The sequence below is a fragment of the Hyaena hyaena genome, unplaced genomic scaffold (assembly GCF_003009895.1).
Source record: "Hyaena hyaena isolate Hyena2069 unplaced genomic scaffold, ASM300989v1 scaffold_883, whole genome shotgun sequence".
NCBI classification, from domain to species: Eukaryota; Metazoa; Chordata; class Mammalia; order Carnivora; family Hyaenidae; genus Hyaena; species Hyaena hyaena.
The window spans coordinates 676,729-699,327 of NW_024081516.1; the positions used below are offsets into that span (position 1 = coordinate 676,729).

The 22,599-nt window shown below is 35.8% G+C and overlaps 1 protein-coding gene across 1 annotated transcript in view; it reads left to right on the forward strand.

Annotated features, from left to right (window-relative positions):
• The window catches only part of LOC120222493 (neurexin-1), a gene marked incomplete at its 3' end in the record, with an annotated part of 571,839 nt that overhangs the window by 520,070 nt on the left and 29,170 nt on the right, over positions 1-22,599 (forward strand). Inside the window, exon 12 of the mRNA XM_039220336.1 lies at positions 16,575-16,746. Within this exon, the coding sequence (XP_039076267.1) occupies positions 16,575-16,746 (172 nt within the window). The remainder of the gene's footprint in view (positions 1-16,574; positions 16,747-22,599) is intronic.

Consider the following 22,599-nt stretch of genomic DNA (forward strand, 5'->3'; position numbering starts at 1 on the left):
GTAACCCAAAGTCCACTAAACAATACTGTTAATCACACAAGACATGGCCTTCTTTTTTGGCACTGGCTTTGCATGCATTGTCAGGAAAGACCTTTAAGTGTCTTGTGTACTTCAGTGTGTGAACATTAATCAGTTTTTGCTCCATAAAAGAACATCTCCATAGACAAGCTTTATACTTTTGCTAGGCAGATTGGATGCCCAGCTCTACCCTGAAGTCTTTTTTTCTCCCCTCAAATATAAGGTAGCCATTATTTGGAGATGGGTTAAACAGTGAAAGAACTAACCAGACAGAAACAGAAAGAACAGCAAAGATCCTATGATGGGACAGAACATGGTGTTTGCATGGGAATGAAAGGCTAGTGTGATAAAGCAGTTAGGAAGAGAGGGAGAAAGGGAGAGAGAGCACATGTGTTCTTTTATAGAGCACTGACAATTTGACTTCATTATAGGTCTTTCAGCCTGTCTTTACCCTGTTATCGGAATCCACAGTCTCCTCAAAATGTCCTCTGGCTCTTCTAGGTAAACAGTAAGGGATGACCTCAGGAACCCACACTGGTTATTGTTCTCAAGAAGATAGCAATGACCATTTATCTCAGGTTCAAAATGTTCATGAATTATTTGTAGTTAAGTACTTTGTGTGTTTTTATCTTGAAAATTCTTGACCACATTTAGGAAAAACTCATATTTTTACTTCATTTATTTGCAGTTTTTCCAGAAGTAGAATTAGAGGAATTGCTTCTCTTGTTTGAAGTTCATTGCTTCCAAATGTACATTTTAGGGACATGGGCATTGAACCTTGTTCATTTTCTCTTCTAGGTGAACAGGGAGGTAAAAGAGTCAAAGGTGAAAACTTTTTCTTTCTTCAAATAATTTGTGGAGAGTACTTATAAAACTAGCCTAGTAATTTTAAACAGTATTTATCAGGTGGAAATTGTACAGAGAATTCTTGCTACATCTTAAGAAAAAAGGGCTCTCTAGAGAAATAAGTTAACAAGATATTCTACCCACAAAGAAACTAAATGTGTTACATTAGCTTTGAAATATAAGCATAGAATGATGAATCATTTTTTGACACTGTAGAAGTAAATGACTTTTGGAAAATGTGGCCAGTCCCTGTTGATTCAGAAAGTCTTTATATATTGTATTTCATAAAGCACATTGATGAATGAAACTTGGGAACAAACAACTAGATGAATGTCAAAATGCATAGTGTTAGATTCTACATTTGTGTCAATAGTTTAACGTTCTTAGTATGCTAACCTATCTGTCTTCAATTGCTTTGCTTGTGCAAATGATATATTTTCATTTTTATATGTAATTTCATGACCTACTTCTCCTCAATAAGCTTTCTGGATAATACCTACATATGTTCATTTATAATTTACATATCTCCATTTCTATGAAGAATCCATATATTTATATCTGAATCTACAATTGTACATGAAAGCATCTGTCTTTATACTGACATATTTTTCCTTGGAGCCTGTGCACACACTCTTCTCTCTACTTGGAACCCTCTCAGTCTCATATTACTGTCTTTTTTCTGATCTTCAGTTCCTCAAAGTGACTTTCCTTAACTACTCAATGCCTCTTGTAACACACTGTGTTTTTCCTTCTTGACACTTAGCATACTGTATATGCTAATATAAATTTTAACGTATAAAGAAATAATTTGAGTCAAGCTTCATGTTGGCAGCAGTGTCCTCTGTTTTGTTAACCACTGTTCATAACTTAAGCAGAATGTCTTTATAGTAAGAAATCAGTTTGTATATGTTGAATGAATGAATGAACGAATGAATGAATGAATGAATGAATGAATGAATATTGCTGAGGACAAAACTCATTAAGATATTTCCAAAATTTTAGTGTCACTTATGCAAGAAAATCATGAAGTTTAGAGAAATGAATGCATATAAACACAACCAGAAAATACACGTAAAATTTATTGAGTTCTATAAGGAGAGGGATAGTGTTTTGAGAAATACATTGCATCTAGTAAATATCTGATAAACATGTCTTGACATTATTTTATTTTATTTATATAATTTTTTATATTTTATTTCTGTGGCAATATTACTGTTTTAAGATGAAGAAAGCTTATAATCTTCAGGAATTTCAGCCTTAGAGATTCCATATTCTCTTCTGAAAACTCTATTGTGCCAAAATCACATACATAAACATACATTCATTTCTGAAGGCTGCAGACATTATTACTTGCTATGCTGGGAATAATAGAGCCTTGCTGATTCTATAGGAAATAGTCTTTGGTGAATGCCTTTCTCTGCCCATATGCACACATTTGCTTTTTCCAAGGATGTCAGACAGGTAGCCCTAGACTAGAAGTCAATAAGAGAGAAAAGGAGAAAGGTAGCATTGTCAGCTTTTCTCTTGAAACGCATTGCAAGTAGAGCTCTGCTTGAGGCTTGTGAAAACCAAGATCGCATAATCCATCACACACGTTTGAAAATATTATCTCGTTATTATTTTTCTGGTTGCAAGTCACGATTCACAAGCACAAGTTTGAAAAATGATATCCCTTACAGACTGACCTTTTCATTTCATGTATAGCTTGTAAACATTCATCACCCAAAGCATTAAAAATAATTGCATTTATCTCTTGATATGTTCTTTAAAACATATTTTTAAAAAATACAAAGGCTAATTTTATTTTATTTATAACCTAATTACTGAGGTAACATTTACCATACAGAGGACTAAACTCATGATCCAAAGATGTTTTGTCCATTTGTCTGAAAAATGTGGTGCCCTGTGCTATGGAAATTTGGAGCATTAGTGTTGACTGTAATTATATAACAAAGTCTCCACAAACATGATAGTCCTGGGATACAACAAATAAGTGAAATCCACAAATAATCTCAAACCTTTTTTATAGGAAAACCTTTTTACATAGAAATGCCACCTAGCAGAATTGATGGAACTGAATGTCCTTTCCCCATCTAGTTCTTGACAGAGGTAACAAAGACAAGGAATCAGGGAAAAGTAGAGGAACAAAGGTTATGGTTTAATCAGCACTTAAAACACAATGTTTGTTGCACACACTTTCCTGAATGACTGTAAAATGTGAGTAAAGCTAATTTAATACTCAACCAAGGATTTTAAAGCAACAGTAAAAACAAGCCAAAAACTTAAAAAAAAAAAAACACACACCAAGTTATATCTGATCAGCCCACTGCAATTTGAACAAGGCTAAACTTTAGTCAGTGTGGATCTTAGCTCCTCACTCATAAACCTGAGGAATTTGCCATGATGCCATGTCAGGTGCCATGGACTAATTATTCAAAACAGGGGCACTGCCATTGAAAAATTTCAAACCTTGCATAGGCTACCAGTCAGTGCCTATTTTTTTTGGCTCTGTTTGATTTCTGAGTTTTAAAAATTATTTTTCAGGAGATAATGCTTAATAATAGAATACATTCTTTATATACAAGGACACATTTAAAGAGGAATATTTCTACTTGGTGGTGGTTGCCATTTCAGTGGATGGAAATACAGAATTGATTAGCCCAATGAGATGACTTTGATTCCCAAGAGCATCAGGTAGCTTTATTTCATTCTTTACTGTTCATGGTATCATGCAGAGATGTGTTGTTTGGACCACAGGTAAGTATAATGAAAAAGGTTTGATGACATCTCTGAACGCATGGCTACTAGACAGAACTTCATAAGGCTTTAAGAATGACTTTACAAATGTAAAGGCTAATCTAGCATTGACTCGACTGATGAAAGAAACAAAATGAGACAATCTCCAAATATCAAGTTATTATTGCCCCTTTCAAAGATATACTAGCCAGTCATTTAGTGGGCCAGTTTCACCCAATGTTGTTTTGATCCTTGACTTAATTTCCTCTAAAGACAGATAATATGAGGAAAGGGAGGCATTAAAGAGTTGGTGTTATCATTAGAACTCAGCGTCTATCCATCCTCAGATGGAGAACTCATTGACACATCTCACTTACCACCACCAAGTTCTACATACCTGGCAAGGCAAGAGTTCTTACTCATAAAGACAAGTGTCCCCATCCCCTCTGAGGTGAAGGAGTTATAATTTCTTGGGAAAAAACACATATGCTTTACAAAGATATCTGAGACACTGACCTAGTGGTATATTGCCCCATCCCTCCCAAATTGGAGAATTCCTGATTTAAACATAAATTAAATGCTAGAGTTCATCTATTTTATAAATTTAAAACACTAAAATTCACATTCAGATTTTGGTGTCTTTGATGTGTTTCAAAAAATTAGTATTTTTCTAAATTGTGTATGTGTGTGTGTGCGTGCGCGTGTGTGCACACGCACTAACTGCTTAGCCATTCATGAAGGCTTTTTATAGAGCCATAGGATCATTGAGATTGGAAGGGGGCAAAAAGGTTGTCTAATCAAGCAGAATCTGCTTCACTACAACCAATGACATGGTAGTATATCCCATAGGTAAACATGATTAGATTTTAGAATGTTCTGTCTTAAACCACCTGGTAGATAAATGCTCTGACTTTGGTCAAGTCTCAGCCTTTTTGAGCTTTGGCTTCTCAGTTTATAAAATAGATACGCTGTTTCACAAGTTGTGAAGATCAATGAGATATTATGTGTCCTTACTAAACTATAATGGCCGTATAATTCAAGCATTATTTTAATTAACTTATGTCAAACCTAATAAGAAGCAAAACATTGTTTTCCAAATGTAAGAATAATAATAATAGTAGCCACAATAATAATAAAGCTCATAGGTGCTGAGTAGCCATTAAAAATGCTAAGAACTTTCTATGCATTATTTCATCAAAAGGAAATTGCAATATGATGAAAATGTTCTGAAATTAAAAAGAGGCAAGGATTGCACAACCTTGTACATATACTAAAACCACTGAAGCATATATTTTAAAGGAACAAGTTTTATGATATATGACTTATATCTCAATTAAAAAGAGAAAATTGTATGTGAAAGAGTTTTAGAAAATTGCAAATGTACAGGTGGTCTCCAACGTGCCGTGAGGATACAAGGAGGCATGTCAGTCTTTTTTCCTACTCGAGTTTTCTATAATATGGTTGAGAAGTTAGAACAGATGCATAAAAACTAGCACCAAAAGCAGTGTGTGAGGGAGGCTGTCATAGATTTACAAAGAGTATTAGGAACTCTGAACACCAAGAGATACATATAGGCCTCCAAGAAGATGGCATCACTGTCCAGGATATAATTTCATGGAATTAAGGGAACTCTAGAATTCTGTAGAATAGAGACTGATTAGAAAAGACATACTAATCCTTAATGGAGATTGGATGGGAAAATGAAAATATTGTTTTCTTAGAATATATTACCCCTAAATGAGATCTTTCTAAAGTGGCATCACCAATGATCTCACCCACTTCTGGTACCTTGGTACGTGGTGCTGTAAAATGTAATTAGCCATAAGGAAAGATGCACTTCGCTACTGCCCTATACCTTACTCAGTCCTTTGGCTTCAAATTTTTTTCCTGGAACATGGACACAGTTGAAGCCATTCTCTTTTAGAAAGCCCCTCCAACATGACCAGGTCCCAGCGCTGATATTTATTAAGTCTATGATTTAGGACACATTATTTAAACTCTCTGAGTAGATAGAAAAATAGCACTCAGTCTTCAGGTTGGCCTGGAGTTTTAAGAGCTCAGTATGTTTCACGCAGTGAGCACACTGGTGTGCAGGGCCTGGGAAGAGGTGGGAGACAAATGGAAGGGTCTTCTATGTCCCTGGGTGTGTTTGGTATCCATGAGGTGTATTATAGCTGTCTATTTGGGAGCCTGCTTCTGCCGCACATTTGGAGGCTCCCTGAGGCCTCTCAGGCAGTTCCCCACAGTGTACCCTGCTCCCCCTTGCTGTTCCCTCAACTCTTTTGTGGGTGTGAATATTTACGTGCATGATTTGTGATTTGATTGAAAAATTCCTGTGAGACAGGGAACACACTTTATATGTTTGTGTAGTCTACACACTTACACAATGCAAGATGAATGTCATATGTTCAATTTTTACTAATTAACTAACTAAATAAATAAAATATTACTCAGTGGGGAAAGTGGGAGACAAGGCAGCAATAGCTTCTTGTTTTTGAAATGGTGTGTGTGTTTGGGGGGAGGCGTACGTTTCCAGCTCAGTGCCAAGTTAAAACAACTAAACCAAAAACACTCTTTAATTATGTAGATTGGTAAACAGTCTCTACCAGATAGTAAGATCTCTTTGTCATTTATTTAGCGATGTATTTGGGTGAAATAGGCAGTTATCTAAAACAGTGTGTTTGTTTCAAGTTGAGAAAAGAGGTGGCTGTCTGACACACTCTGCAGTGTTACTTTCTTGCAGCAACAGCGACTGTAGGCCCCGGAGTCCCCCTCAGGCCTTAAAACCTCCATTCCCTGGTGAGGATTATTCTCTGGAGGAGCAAACATAATGTTCAACCTGACTTCGATTTCAGTTGACTCTGTAAAATTGGGCCGTGGGAGTTGTTCTGTATTCTGAAATGAGCATAAGCATTCAGAGTATTTGAAGGCACTGTTGAGTTTTATCCACAGTTGGGCCCTGGAGTATAGGACCTCACCGTGTTGCAGAGCAGAAGCTTATAGGCTGACCATACGCAAGTCTCCTTGCTAATCTACGTGCCATCCTGCACTGCACATTTGTTCATCTTGGTGGTTGATACTCTGAAAGTATGGTAAACAAAAAAATCGCAGAATATAATTTTTTTTTTCATTTTTGGTTGTTTTCTTTGACATAGTCAAGCCACACAATTCTATATAAAAACCCCAGTATAGAGAAAAAAATCAGTGGACATGTCTCTATGCCATATATAGGATAAATTTTTACATTTATGTGTTCTGTTTTACCTAATTGTTATGCATATAGATTGAAATATATCTGCATTTGTAACATACAGACATCTTGCTTCAAGTATGCCAAGCTATCAAGTACACCATTAAATCTTAATCTTGGTTAAAAGAAATATTTTCAACGGAATATGTGATTGCAGATGGAATTAAAAGATGCACGAAACTATGGTGCCACTTGCTAGAACTTTCAAGTTCCTTCCCAGTGTTATCTTTCATGTTTCCTTTTACCTTCGTTTAATAATATAATCCTTATTCAGAAATGAGCTTTTGTGAAAAAATCAATAATTACCTTTGTCACTATTTATTTAATGAATCCATGGAAAGACTTCATTAAATTATAAATGCCTTGTTACTGACATTCTCATAATAGATTTTTGAAATTATATGTGAGCCAGTTTTCTATTTCAACGAAGATACAATGTTGAAAGATCGGTACATGTCCAGTGAAATTACTACTGGTTTTGCTGATACAATATTCATGAGACATTGCTGGAGACAATCACATTTAATCCCAGAGAATAAGAATTTGAAATGGAATCTTTTAAATGTAATTATCCATTGGCAAGAAAGTTTAGCAAGTTTTATTGTTTATGTAATTGAGATGATTTGCTATTCTGTCACTATGAGGGGGGGTGTTTTGAGAATATTTACCAATTCTGAATGGAATCAAAATATTGATTCTCTATGTTTCATAATAATATTTTGTGGTTTATGTGCATTTTTAATTTATTTGTTTTCAGGGGAAAAAATGGACTCTGTGGCTTGATGCAGCCCGGATAGGGTAAATAATGTCTGATTTCATGTAGCGTCTATTGTCTGAACCTACTTGGGTGATATTTAGTTCTGTTCTAGCTGACTCTGGAGTTTGAATCCATGAAATATCAAAGATCTTGGAAGTCAAAGGACATAATCAACATATATTCAGGAAGGGATGGGCATCATTTAAGTCAGAAGTTCTCCAAGCATCACCACATCACCAGCCCTCATTGTTTCTTAATTGTTTGTTTTACTCTGTTGTAAGAACTGAAGTCCTTCAAATTCTAGAGATTCTATACTAGAAAATAAGCATTTTACATTTCATATTGTTTGAAAAAAAATGTAGGGATAAAGCAAAGGGACTCTTTTTCCAGAGTTTGGTACACCTTATACCTTTGGCATTTACAGAACTTGAATCTCCTTAATGATTAGAACTTTGATAATAAGCGACTATTGTAGCCTCCCTATCAGAACAAGTAGGGAACCTTCAGAATTTCTTTCAGTCTATCCTGGAATAAGAAACATGTCTGAAGTAGAAGAAACCCTAAAACAGTGGACAACTCCAAAGTAACAAATATCCTCAAGCACTTGGTACATCAAAAAAGCTGATTCCTACAGTGCAACAGGAATTTAAATCTGGTGTCCTGTGGAGTAGTTCTTCCTGACCCCAGGGAAAATCTTAACACTACCTTTGTCCCACTTAGATAGAAAAAAAACCATCCATTCACTTTTACACATAGGAAGTAATTTCAGTTCATGCCTTTGTAATAATAAATACAACTTCAGTTAGAGGCGGTTTATTAGCCCTGCTTGGGTTGCCCTGGAGCAGCTACTTGCACTGGTTGAAGGGTTGAGGCTGTTTCTCCTCTTGTTTTAGTGATGTTCACTTCTCCTCCTCCGATCTGACTCCTCCACATATGAAGCAGGAAAAAGAAGAGAAGATAAGGGTCCTCCTTGATCATATTTGGCTAATACATCTAGCTGGGCTTAGCCAAAACTGAATACAGACTCTGGGGTGGGAGGGGGCATTTTAGTGGGTTCTTTAGTGCTCTTAATCACATCATTGGACTTTTTTTTTTCTTACCTGCAATTCCCTTGAGGTAGGTAAGTACACCTCCTTCAGGTGGTCATTTAGGATTTCTGCCTCAGTCCACCCTGCAACCTCAGGTTCCTTCTGTTGTCTTCACTGCTCACCACCTCTCCCAAGTCACCCCCGCTGGTGGCCCTCTCTAATGTGATACAACACAATTCCATGCTGGCTCTCTAAGCCATGGGTAATGCTCACCTGTCACTTGTTCTAACAGACTTTGATGCACAGGTACAGTAATATGTCTTTGCTCTGCCATCAGAGCATCAGCCAGCCATAGTCCCTTTCTTGGGGGATTTCTCAGGCAAGAATTCATTCCAGGCAGGAACAACTAGAACTGCTGACTATCCTAACCGCAGCCGCCAAGTTCCAGGAGATGAGCATCAAACTCTTTTGAGATGTTTCATTGAAGTCACTTTCTCCTGCAATTGAGATATGGGGAAAATAACATAGATATCACTTCAAGCAGTTGGAGATACATAGACATCACTTCATAGGCTAGTGGTCTCCAAAAATCCCCTTCCAGTTATCTGTCTTTTCCTGGCCTTTCTCTCCTCTTTAATGGGCTAAAAATAGGTAATTAATTCAAGGTCCCAAAAAACAGTTTGTGGTGTTTTCCTTTGCAAGTTGTATACCTCATTTTGTAGAATGAAAGTGGCAGTCTGTTTTTGACTTATTACCATTTCAAGATTGCAGCTGAAATTAAGACCGAAAGTCCATTTTAACATCCTGTAACATCTGCGTATCAGTTGCTTACTACCCTCTATAAAATTATGTAAACACGTATTGATTGATACATATGTAAAATCTGCGAAGCACAATATGAGGCCCCATGGTGCTCCTAGCAGGAAAATAAACAGGTAGCAAAGTACAGATAGATTAACCACATCTGCTAATTGCAGTTATTGGATGACCCAACCTTCCTCGAATTCAGCCTAGCATAATTATTAAGACCACAAACTCTAGAGTGAGACTGCTTGGGTTTGAGTCACAGCTTTTCTCTTTCTAGCTGTGTGACCTTAGCCGAATTCCTGAATCACTCTGTGCTTTAATTTCCTCATCTGTCAAATAGAGATAAAATAGTACCTTTCTCATGGGGCCGTTTTGAGAAATATCAAAGTTAGTATTTATAAAGTACTTGGACACTATAAAAGTGTTTGTTAATCTCTTAAATAAGATTCTTAATTTTTCCCCTGAGTTACATCATACATGTGTTAAAAATATACCTATATCATGTTAAATATCTTACTGAAAATGAGCAAATTGGAATTCTGCCAAAATGAGGAAATAATGATTGCTTGCACAAAAGGCTTGTGCTGAATAAAAAATGTCGAAATAATGTCTCCACAGGCCCTTGGATTAAGTTTCAGTGTTCATGGGAATCCAGCTGTTTGTTTATCACTGGAATCATTCTACAAAAAACTGGAATGCCTACAATGGCATATATTTAAAAATAAGGATTCTGAGAAATATGGTAGTCAGTAAAAATAAGTCTAGAGAGAAAAAATACACCTCAACTCTATGTAGCTTTAAAAATTACCCTACTCTTTGATTTTGAGTTTCCTAATAACCTAAGTCAGAAAAGAAATATGATTTAAATTGTATTGTCCCTCAAGCCTAAAAACAAATCAGAACACACAAAACCCATACTAACTCATTATAAGAAAGAGATCCTTTATGAATAGTAAAGAGCAGAAAAAAGAAAAATGGAAACTTTTGCATGTCAATATAAAGGGGAGAATGAGCAGTGTGCCAAGTAATGTATTCACATACTTCCATTTAGTTAATGCAATTTTATACAAGATATTTTTGAAGTAATACTCAGCCTAAGCTGATGCCATCCTTACTTTTGCTGCAGTGAAAGGTTAAGAGCATGTGGTCCAAATCTTCAGGTTTCCGATATTCTGATGATAAATTTCTACAGGAATGGATAGATATTTATGTCCTTTAGACCTCTCTTCCCACATGTTGTTCCTCTCAGCTGAGGTTTGATGACAGGTGAGCTGCAGACAGTTTGAGGTTATGTACTCTGACAGGGGCCTGCAGTGCTTGTATTCTTTGCTACTGATTAAGGGCAAATCCATATGCTTTACAAAATCAGCTGAGCTCCTGGTAGAGCTGACAGCCCTGCTGTGAGAGAATGCTTCTCAGAGGCAGAGGACATAAGCACACACTTCTCTGCAGCCTCATATTACGAAATTCTAAAATTAACAGCAACAAACTTTGCAAATAGAATGATTTTAATGCCTCTTTTCATAATTCAGAGAGGAAGTTAATTTTGTTTATTTATTTATTTATTCCCTCATTCATTCATTCATTCATTCGTTTATTTGTTTTTGAGAGAGACAGCACACGAGCTGAGGGAAGGGTAGAAAGAGAAAGAGACACAGAATCTGAAGCAGGTTCTAGGCTCTGAACTGTCAGTACAGAGACTGATGGAGGGCTCGAACTCACCAACCATGAGATTATGACCTGAGCCGAAGTCGGACACCCAACCAACTGAGCCACCCAGGCACCCCAATTTTTAATATTTATTTATTTATTTTGAGAGAGAGAGAGCGAGCGAGCAGGAGAGGGGCAGAGACAGAAGAAGAGAGAATCCCAGACAGGCTCCATGCAGCACACAACATAGGGCTCCGACTCAAACCATGAGATCATGATCTGAGCCAAAATCAAGAGTTGAGACGTTTAACTGACTAAGCCAGCCAGGTGCCCCTTGAGAGGAAGTTAGTTTGATATAAACATAACTTAGTTATAAACCAAAATTCAGGGACTGAATTCTAGTACTGGTACCTGTCTATTGTCACTTGACCTTGAACAAGTCCTTGTACATTCCCGTGTCATAGTTTCATCATTTGTAAAATACAGACATTGAGTACGTTTCAGGCACTTAGCATTTGATGACTTTTTTTTTTCATGAATAAGGACTAAGGAACTGCATGCACTAAATGCCTGTCAGCGTGTTGCATATCTTTTAGAATCATTTTCTATATTATGAACATTTATCATTCCACTCCAAACAGACTTAATTGCTGTGATTTGCTAGTTATTATTAAAAGAGAGAATTTCATGCCTCATTTATTTGTATGTGTGTGAAATGGAGAGTGGAGTAAGGAAACTACGTTAACGAACATGACAGGATGTCTTCCCCACAGGCAGCTGTGCACTTTTTCGGGGGCCCCCTTTGGAGGAAAACAGTTCAGTTCTCTAGAAAGTATATCAATCATCCATGAAAGAGATGCTCCAGTTTGACCCAAATGTCAAGAATCTTGCTTCTAATATGAATTTTTTAGATGTAAAATTGGAGAAAAGCAATGATTTTCTGAAGCATGTTCTTGAACAATACACTGTTTGTAATGTTTTGTTTAAATTTGTGGCTTCCTAGAACAGGGACTAGGAGGTTGGATGAGGGTAACTACATGATAAGAAAAAGGCCTCTAAGATGGCCTTAGTATATATATGTAGTTATAAAAAGAACCCAAGATTAACTGTGAATATTTTGAGGGAAGTGATTACACACACACACGCATACACACACACACACACACACAATTTTACACACACACGTGTATTTATGTCTGAGCCTCTTTTTTAAAACTTTATTTAAACTAAATAAGAAAACCAATTCACCCATTTTTGCCACATTTCACTCCTCATCCCCTACTTCTTGGAATCACCAATCTACTCTCTGTATCTATAACTTTGATGTGTTGTTTGTTTTAGATTCCATATATAAGAGAGATCAAGTAGTATTTGTCATTCGCTGTCTTTCTTAGCATAATGCTCTTGAGGTCCATCCCTGTTGTGCAAATGGCAAGACTTCATTCTTTTTAGTTGCCAAATAACAGTCCACTGTGTGTGTTTCTATGTTTGTGTGTGTGTGCATGTGTGTGTGCGTTTATACATATATGCCATATCTTCTTTATCCATTTTTCATTTGATAGGCATTTGGGCCCTTTCCATAATTTGCCTATTGTTGAGAGCACTGCTCTAAACATTGGGGTTCATTTGCCCCTTTGAATCGGCATTTTAATATGTTTTGGATAAATGCCTCATAGTGCAATTGCTTAGTCATAGGTAGTTCTAGTTTTAATTTTTTGAGGAACTTCCATACTGTTTTCTAGAATGGCTGCATGAGTTTGCATTACCACCAGCAGTGCAAAAGTGTTCCTCTTTCTCCACATCTTCCCCAACATGTGTTGTTGCCTGAGTTGTTAAATTTAGCCATTCTGACAGGTGTGAGGAGGTATTTTATTATGGTTTTGATTTGTATTTCTCTAATGATGAGTGATGTTGGACATTTTTTCATGTGTCCATATCTGGACGTCTTCTTTGGAAGTGTCTGTTTATGTCTTTTGCCCATTTCTTCACTGGATTATTTGTTTTTAGGGTGTTGAGTTTGATAAGGTCTTTATAGATTTTGGATACTAACCCTTTATCTGATATGTCATTTGCAAGTATCTTCTCCCATTCTGTCGGTTGCCTTCCAGTTTTGTTGATTGTTTCCTTCACTGTGCCGAAGGTTTTTATCTTGATGAGGTCCCAATTGTTCATTTTTCCATTCGTTTCCCTTGCCTCCATAAGAAGTTGCTATGGCCAAGATGAAAGAGGTTTTTCCATTTTCTCCTCTAGGATTTTGATGGATTGCTGTCTTATATTTGGGCCTTTTACCCATTTTGAGTTTATTTTTGTGTATGATGAAAGAAAGTGGTCCAGGTTCATTCTTCTGCATGTCACTGTCCAGCTTTTCCAGCACCATTTTCTGAAAAGACTGTCTTTTTTCCTTGGATATTATTTCCTGCTTTGCCAAATACTAGTTGGCCATACATTTGTGGGTCTATTTCTGGATTTTCTGTTCTGTTCCGTGGAACTATGTGTCTGTGTCTGTGCCAGTACCATACTGTCTTGCTGATTACAGTGTTGTAATATGGCTTGAAGTCTGGCATTTTGATGCCTCCAGCTCAGGTTTTCTTTTTCAACATTGCTTTGGCTATTTGGGATCTTTCTGGTTCCGTACACATTTTAGAATTGTCTTTTCTAGCTCTGTGAAGAATGCTAGTGTTATTTTGATAGGGAATGTTTTTCCATTTCTTTGTTTCTTCTTTATTTTCTTTCGCAAGCTTTCTGTAGTTTTCAATGTGCACATCTTTTACCTCTTTGGGTAGTTTTATTCCTATGTCTCTTATGGATGTTGGTGCAGTTGTAAATGGGATCTATTTTTTGATTCCTCTTTTTGCTGTTTCAGTATTGATGTGTAGAAAAACAACCTATTCCAGCATATTGATTTTATATCCTGCAACTTTGCTCAATTTATGTATCACTTCTAGCAGTTTGGGGATAGAGTCTTTCGTGTTTTCCACGTATGCTATCATGTTATCTGTGAAGAGAGAAAATTTGACTTCTTCCTTGTCAATTTGCATCCCTTTTATTTCTTTTTATTGTCTGATTGCTGATGCTAGGACTTCCAATAACATATTGAACAACATTGGTGAGAGTGGACATCCCTGTCATGTTCTAGCACATTGAATATTTCCTGCCACTCCCTTCTGGCCTACCAAGTTTCAGTGGACAGGTCTGCTGCTAATCTCGTGTGTCTACCCTTGTAGGTTAAGGCCCTTCTGTCCCTAGCTGCTTTCAGAATTCTTTCTTTATCTTTATATTTTGCAAGTTTCATTGTAACGTATCATGGCGTTGACCTGTAATTTTTGATTTTGAGGTAAGTTCTCTGTGCATCTTGGGCTTGAATGCCTGTTTCCTTCCTCAGATTCAGTAAGTTCTCAGTTATGATTTGTTCAAATAAACCTTCTGCCCCTTTTTCCTGCTGTTCTTCTGGGACTCCTATGATATAGATATTGTTTAGTTTTATGGAATCACTAAGGTTTCTCAGTCTCCTGTTGTGCTCCAATTCTTTCCTTTCCCTCTTCTTTGCTGCTTAATTTCCCCATAATTTTATCTTCTGTATCATCTATTCTCTTCTCTGCTTCTTCAATCCTCATTGTGACTGTATCCAGTCAGCTTTGCATCTCAGTTATACCATTTTTTTAAAATTTCAGCTGGTCTGGTTTTTAGGTCTTTGGTCTCTATAGAAGGATTTCTCTAGTGTCTTCATAAGCTTATGACTGTTGTTCTAAATTCTTCTTCAGATAGATTGCTTATATCTGTTTTGAGCAAGTACCTGACTGATTTCTTCTTGACCTTTCTTTTCGGGAGAATTCCTCCATCTTGTCATTTTGGCTCTTTCTATCATTTGCATGTTTTAAAAGCTTGACATGTTTCCTGCACTTGAGAGCACTCCTCTATTAAAAAGGGTTCATACACTATCTAGGGCTTTACTCCTCAGGGAGTGTTTCTGGTGTATGTTGTGTGCACCCTCCTGTTGCAGTTTGGCTGCTCTTTCCCACTAGTCAGTCCTCTGCAGAGCTCCTCCTTGCCTGCAATGGGAAGTGTTTAGACCTAATCTAGATATGCTTTGATTTGTTTGAAGTAAGCCTCACACCTGCCATGCTAACTCCCTCCAACTGTGGAGATCCTTCTGCCACTCTGCAGATCAATTTCCTGGGTGTTCCAAGTGATCTGACCTCAATACAGCTGTGTTTGAGGGACAAGGAAAGCCTAAGGTCCTTCTACTTCTTTGCCATCTTAACTACTCCTCACATGTTGCCCTATCATTTTGTTGATGGTTCCCTTTGCTGTCCAGAAGTTTTTTACTTTGATGTAGTCCTACTTATTTATTTTTGCTTTTGTTGCTTTCTTTGTGTGTCAGATTAAAATATTCATCACAAAAGACTTATACCAAGGAGCTATAGTGCCTATGTTGTCTAGATTTTTTATGGTTTCAGGTCTTATGTTCAAGTCTTTGATACATTTTAAGTTATTTTTTGTGTATGCTGTAAGATAGTGGTCCCGTTTCATTCTTTTACAAGTGGCTGTCTAGTTTTCCTCACACTATTTATTGAAGAGACTGTTCTTTCCCCATTGTATATTCTTGGCTCCTTTGTTCTAAATTAATTGGCCATATATGTGTGGATGTATTTCTGGGCTCTCTGTTCTGTTTCATTGATCTGTGTGTCTGTTTAATGCCGATACCATAGTGTTTTAATTACTGTAGCTTTGTAATATAGTTTGAAATCAGGAAGCATGACATCTCCAGCTTTTTTTTCTTCCTCAAGATTGGTTTGGCTATTCAGGGTCTTTTGTGGTTCCAGGCAAATTTTATGGTTTTTTGTTCTATTTGTGTGAAAAAATACCATCGGAGTTTGGATAGGGATTGCATTGAATCTGTATAATCCTTCGGGAAGTATGGACATGGTAACAATATTAATTCTTCTAATCCATTCTTCTTTCCATTTATTTGTGTTTTCTTCAATTCTTGTCATTAATGTCTTACAGTTTTCAATGTATACAGGCCTTTTACCTCCAGGGTCAAATTTATTCCCATGCATTTTATTCTCTTTGACGTAATTGTACATGGAATAGTTTTCTTAATTTCTTTTTCCGATAGTACATTATTAGTGTAAAGAAACACAAGGGATTTTTGTCTATTGATTTTGTATTCTGTAACTTTAATGAATATGTTTATTAGTTCTAACCATGTTTTATGGAGTTTTTAGGATGTTCTATATATAATATTGTATAATCAGTAAATAGTGCCAGTACCACTTCTTACTTTCCAATTTGCATGCCTTTTATTCCTTTTTCTTGCCTAATTGCTGTGGCTAGGAGTTCGAATATGTTGAACAAAACTGACAAGAGTGGACATTCTTGTCTTGTTCCTATACTTAATTCTTATTAAATGCTGACTAGTCACTATAACTTCATACAACTCTCTCTTTTTTTTTTTTCTTTGTCCCTTCCTCCCTTCCAGCACCAAGGAAAAATTGGAGTTAAATTTAATGTTGGGACAGATGACATCGCCATCGAGGAGTCCAATGCAATCATTAACGATGGGAAATACCATGTAGTCCGTTTTACAAGGAGTGGTGGCAATGCCACATTACAGGTGGACAGCTGGCCAGTGATCGAGCGCTACCCTGCAGGTAAGCCAGTGGATGTGTGTCGGGGGAAGATTTTATGAAAAACAAACTGGAAAACAAAGCACTGTTTTGCGTCCGTTTCACCAAATTGTGGGTTTTCTGAGAAACCATCAAGTATTTATTGGACTTTAAAATCATATGAATGTAATGCTATTCTAAACTGTTCTTGATACAGTGTACAAATGGCATTTTACAGGAGAACTTGAAGGCACACGTTATCGTTTGCAAAAATCGGGACATCAGTGAAACCAGAAAAATGCACACATAAAAGGCGCAACATGTCAAACCTCTTTTGACTGTATCCTTGCATTCGAACAAAGGAAAGGCTTTGTCAAAAGTAACAAAGTTATTATTTAAAAAAGAGGGAAGAAATATTCCATACTTTTCTCTGAAAGAAAGTTGGACCAGGTGGTTCCTTTGAGGGAATGAGAGGGCCATAGGACAAATAGAGAAATAGGAAAGGAGCAGTATATAGTACTCTAAATCACCAGTTATAAGAACATGTAAGCAAATGAAGTTTGTTTTCACTGTCATATAACCGTATGGGAGTTTCACAAGGGTTCTGTGACACTACCATTACCCATTTCAAGTCTATAAAATGAATGTCAAGCTGTTATTGATATAATAAAAATTACCTTTCTCATTATTAATCAGCTTTGTTAGTTCTACATTATTGAAACAAAGGAAATAAATTAGAAACTAAGACCAATGTTACTTGTGGTTGCATATATTCTCAATTAAAAAATAACATGTTATTTTGGGGCACCTGGGGTGGCTCAGTTAGTTAAGTGTCCAATTTTGGCTCAATTCATGATCTCACATTTTGTGAGTTCTAGCCCCACATCAGGCTCTGTGCTGACAGTTCAGAGCCTGCTTGGGATTCTCTCTCTTTCCCTCTCTCTGTGCCCATTACACTCTCTGTCTCTCTCTTTCAAAAATAAATAAACTTTAAAAATCATCTTAAAGTAAAGGGCAAAAAAAAGTATATCAGTATTTTACTTCAATTATTATCCTCTTTATATTTTAGTACAAAAGAGGTTACTAAACACAGCAGCCTCATTTCTCTCTGCCCCCCTTTTAGATATGACTGACTTGTACAACAAATTTATAGCACAGTATAAAGAAAGAATATGAAAAGAAATTTTTATTTTGCACAATAAAAATGATTACGAAAATGTATATAAGCCTCTGTAATAAGTATTTGTTTCTTGGAAGAAATAATTTGAGGAAATAACTAACTTATTAATAAAGATCTGAGTTTTCTTAATACTGACTCACAATTAGGAAATATCTAACAAAATGTCTGTGGTGCCCTTCTAGATCTTTTCTGATTTATATATTTCTACATCCTCAAACCTCATTTCAAGCCTATTCTGTAAAACTGGTGCTGTGCAAATATTTGCTGAATTAAGTGTGATAAAAAAAAAACCCAGCTCTATGACAAAATTCAGAAGCAAGCCCATTAATAATATGTCCACTGCTCATTATAATACTGGCAAATAGTATGCAGTCAATAAATATTTGCTGAATTCATGTCCTGGGAATTATCCCTACGGTTACAGGAATGTACACCTTCTTTTACCGTCTGTAATGGAATGGAAGACTTGGAAGGAAAGTAACTTAAATATGTCTCATAGTCCCTGCTAATACTGCATTTATTGAAATCCTAATATAAGGATATTTTTCATAAAAAGTACACCTTTATTGGAATTATGGAAAAGTAAATTGGTGAATTTCCCAAAAATATGGATTAATCAATGCCTATTTACTGAGAGGAAGGTACTGCACTGAACACCATGAAATATCTAAGCTGTATCTCCGGGGGTTTTGTCATCTGTGAATAGTACACCTGAACATGTAAACTGACAAATCCTGTTGCTATTATTGTAGCATAGAATGTCTCGCCAGTTAATTTGTTAAAATCATTTCATTTTAGTAACTTTTTACTTTGATCACACTTTCCGTACAGCTATTTTTGAGAGCTCCTTTGCAGAGAATGCTAATGGTGACCTACGAGGGGAGAGAGGAAGTCCCACTTTCAAGTTAGTTTGGGAAAATCTGTGTTAAACTAGATTTAAAATATCTATATCTGGACTTTATTATATTACTATACATAATTCATCTGTAAAAGAGATATATAATATGCATTTTCCAAGCATAGATAATCAGAACCTAGCTTTCTAATGCATTAATGCATTTGGGTAAATATTTTATATTTTTTAAAATTTCTATGCCTCTTTAATATATTTTATCTGATTGACAGTCTTTTAATTGTGCACTTACTAGATACTATGTACTAGATATATTTTAAAAAAGACATGATCCTGTGACAGACTAATGTTTAATTTGAATACTAGTGGCTGAGAATAAGGCAATAAACTAAGTAAGGCATCAAGAGTTGTATATTTTTCTAGACTAAAATTTTTTTAAGCAAATATAATGTCTCATTGACCAACTAAATGGATACCCAGTATAGGGAACAATGTAAAATATAATTAACGATCAGAAGCTGGAAATATCCTGATAATTAAGGAGCAAATCTATTTTTTTTCTAAATAGTTTATTGTCAAGTTGGTTTCCATATAACACCCAGTGCTCATTCCCACAAGTGCCCTCCTCCATGTCCATCACCCCCATTCCCCTCCTCCCAACCCCCATCAGCCCTCAGTTTGTTCTCAGCATTCAAAAATCTCTCATGGTTTGCCTCCCTCCCTCTCCCCCACTATTTTTACCCTTCTTCTCCACCATGGCCCTCTGTTAAGTTCCTCCTGATCCTTTAAGGAGCAAATCTTAAGAAATAGTTATTTTAGATACAACATCTTGTACACTTAGAAATAAATAGGTACGTACAAAGATTCTATGTACCCTTTCAGTACAAAGTATTTTAGATAATATTAATTAAGAGTGAGCAAAGTCTCAGTTATTATGGGGGATACAAGCAAAAGTAAAACACAGAATCTGTCCTCAAGAAAATTAGAGCACTTGTGAGGAATTAAATATATACATTTAAAAAGTTAATGATCAATATGTAAAGAACTCAGGAGAGTCACCATTGTTATCAGGTATTTTATTAATCATCTGTTCTGTGTGCATTTCAGCATGATATTGAGGTAGGAAATAAGCCATGAAAATTTCAAAGACCTTCTTCTTTTGGAGCTTTATCTGCAACAGTGCTATGAAGGCTGAATACAAATTGAGAAGTGTGTGTTATCTAGATTAAAGTTTTTAGAACAAAGTGATTTTATGTATGAGTTCAATAGAAATGTCTAGTACATCTCTTTTCTATTGGTTTGTGGTATGACTATTTTTATTTTCAAGTTTTTGTTGTTATTCTTCATTAGAAAAACAGCTGGACTAATGCTTTTACCACTAAATCCTATAATCAGAGAAGCAGGAACCAACAGACTATATTTGGTCCCTTTTAAAGTGCCTGCACTGCAAAATATAGGTAATAAGGATTGAAATTAGTAATTAAGTATAGCACTTAACCTTCCATTATAGGGCTTTGTGGTAAGTGCTTTTATATGAAGCAATTCATCTGGCAGCAACACTATATTTTTAATGAAAAGCACCTAAAGCATTGACCAGTAGTATTACCCTATAATTGTCTGGAAGGCTTTCATGGAGAAACTAATTAGTAGAGGTAGATTTTATGCCCTTTTGGAGTATATGAAATATTCTTTTAAGCCAACAATTCATATTTTAGAATAAATATTGAATTTTCTGATTAACAGACCCACTTTTCATTATTTTCTGTACATGGAGCAATGTATAGGAATAATATTTTGAAAGCCATTTAAAGTTGAGAAAGCCATTTATTAGTGCTTATTAGTTAAAGCTCTAGAATATAATGCATCATTAATCTCTGATTTGTTCCTAATTACAGTTATGTAGCAAAATTTCTCTCGCAACAAAAATAGATTTCCTTTTCTCCTAATGTTAATCCACAGAACTTAACATCATCTTACTTTTGCCTAGACTAATGATTACTTCAGATAAATCACAGTTACCCTTGAGATTAAACCTTTGAGTTCATTCATCTACTAGCGTGCCAAAAAATATCCTTTACAGAAGGCCAAATATTCATTTTATTCCTGTCAAATGAATAAATCAAGTAAATGAATACTTAAAGGATATGCACTAAATTAAAGGGACATATTAGGCTTATCATCTGGTTACAGAGATACCTAAAAAATGTTGGAGATTAAAAATATACTATCTGAGAAAAATATAAGAATTGTCACATAACATTTGGCTAATTTTGTATTGATAAGTACGGAAAAAATGAGTTTTAAGGAAGAAGAAGCCATTTTGAAGTAAGTAGGCTCGTAAAACTGTGGAAAAAAATAGGAGACTTGATTTGGGTCTTGAAAGGCTTGCTTTTTACTTGGAGGTTGGCATGCATTTATTTTAATGAGATTATTAAAAGATAGAGACAGAAAATATTTAGAAAGCTATTAAACAGTCCAGATGTGAAAAGATGGAGGCCTAAAGTAGGGTGTAAGAAAATAGAGAATTAACATAGAATACAAAGGAAAATCTTGTTAATAAATGAAAAGAAAGTCATTTCCACTTTTTAGTTTGTCTCTTTCTCTCACCAACAATTTTCAACATTCTATTGCTGCTGTGTGTCACCAGACTGCCCCAGGTAACAATGAAATGGAAACTTATGATAGGAATTAATAGAGAAGTCAAAGACATGTTTCTTGCTTGCTATGAGCTTACTCTTGTAGGGAAACAAGGATTTAGAAAACCAACTAATGTCAAATAAAATGGGTTAACTTCAGTATTACTAGTGAAGAGAAAACATGGTTTTCTGTGATGGTATAACAAAGTGGGTTATTCAGGAATAGGAAAAATTAGAAGAGAGGAATGGCCCAAGAAAACTCCATAGAGATAGTGAAGATATTTTTTGCATTACCATCACTGTAGCTCAAAGATTTTATGGATATTATTTCTAGATCTTGACTTTGTTTTCATCTTTGAAAGTTGGTAAAATATCTGAGAGCTCAGGAAATTCATAGTGATGATTTTCCTTTAAATTCTACATATTTAGTTTAGATTAATTCTATATACTTAGTTTAAGTCATCAATAATTAATGACTATCTGTTTGAGCCATTCCATCATTTAAAGTTTCCTAGTTGCTACCATCATTTAAAGTTTCCTAGTTGCTAAAAGGTTGTTTGGTTTGATGATCTTGGTGTTTTTATTTACATTTAATGGAATTTTTGCTATGTATGATGTATTGAGAAAATCTACCACATTTGTGATCATAGCATAAAAAAAGAGAAGGAACTTCAAAGATCCTTCTATTATAGCTCCTTCATTTTACAAACAATAAAATGGAACCTTTGAGAGGCTAGTGGATTTATTGGAATCACTGTGCCAGTTAATGGCAGAGTCAAAATTATACTTGGGAATTTTTGTTCACCAGCTCTGTGTACCTTACTTTATACTATCTGTAAGATAGAAGCCAAAATGAAAATAGATAAATCATTAGATAAATCCTTCAACATATCAAGGTATACTCTTATACCTAAATATTAAGATGACTTACATGATTGGTCGTAGTTGTATGTTAGTCCATATCACAGTCCATTATTCTACTGACTGACACAGACACATATACACACAAAACTATCTTATGAGTGCTAAAAAATAACACATAGAAAAATATTTTCTTAGAAAAACCATAGTTAAGGGGCGCCTGGGTGGCTTAGTCGGTTAAGCGTCCGACTTTCACATAGGTCATGATCTCGCGGTTCGTGGGTTCGAGCCCCGCGTCGGGCTCTGTGCTGACTGCCAGCTCAGAGCCTGGAGCCTGTTTCAGAGTTTGTGACTCCCTCTCTCTCTGA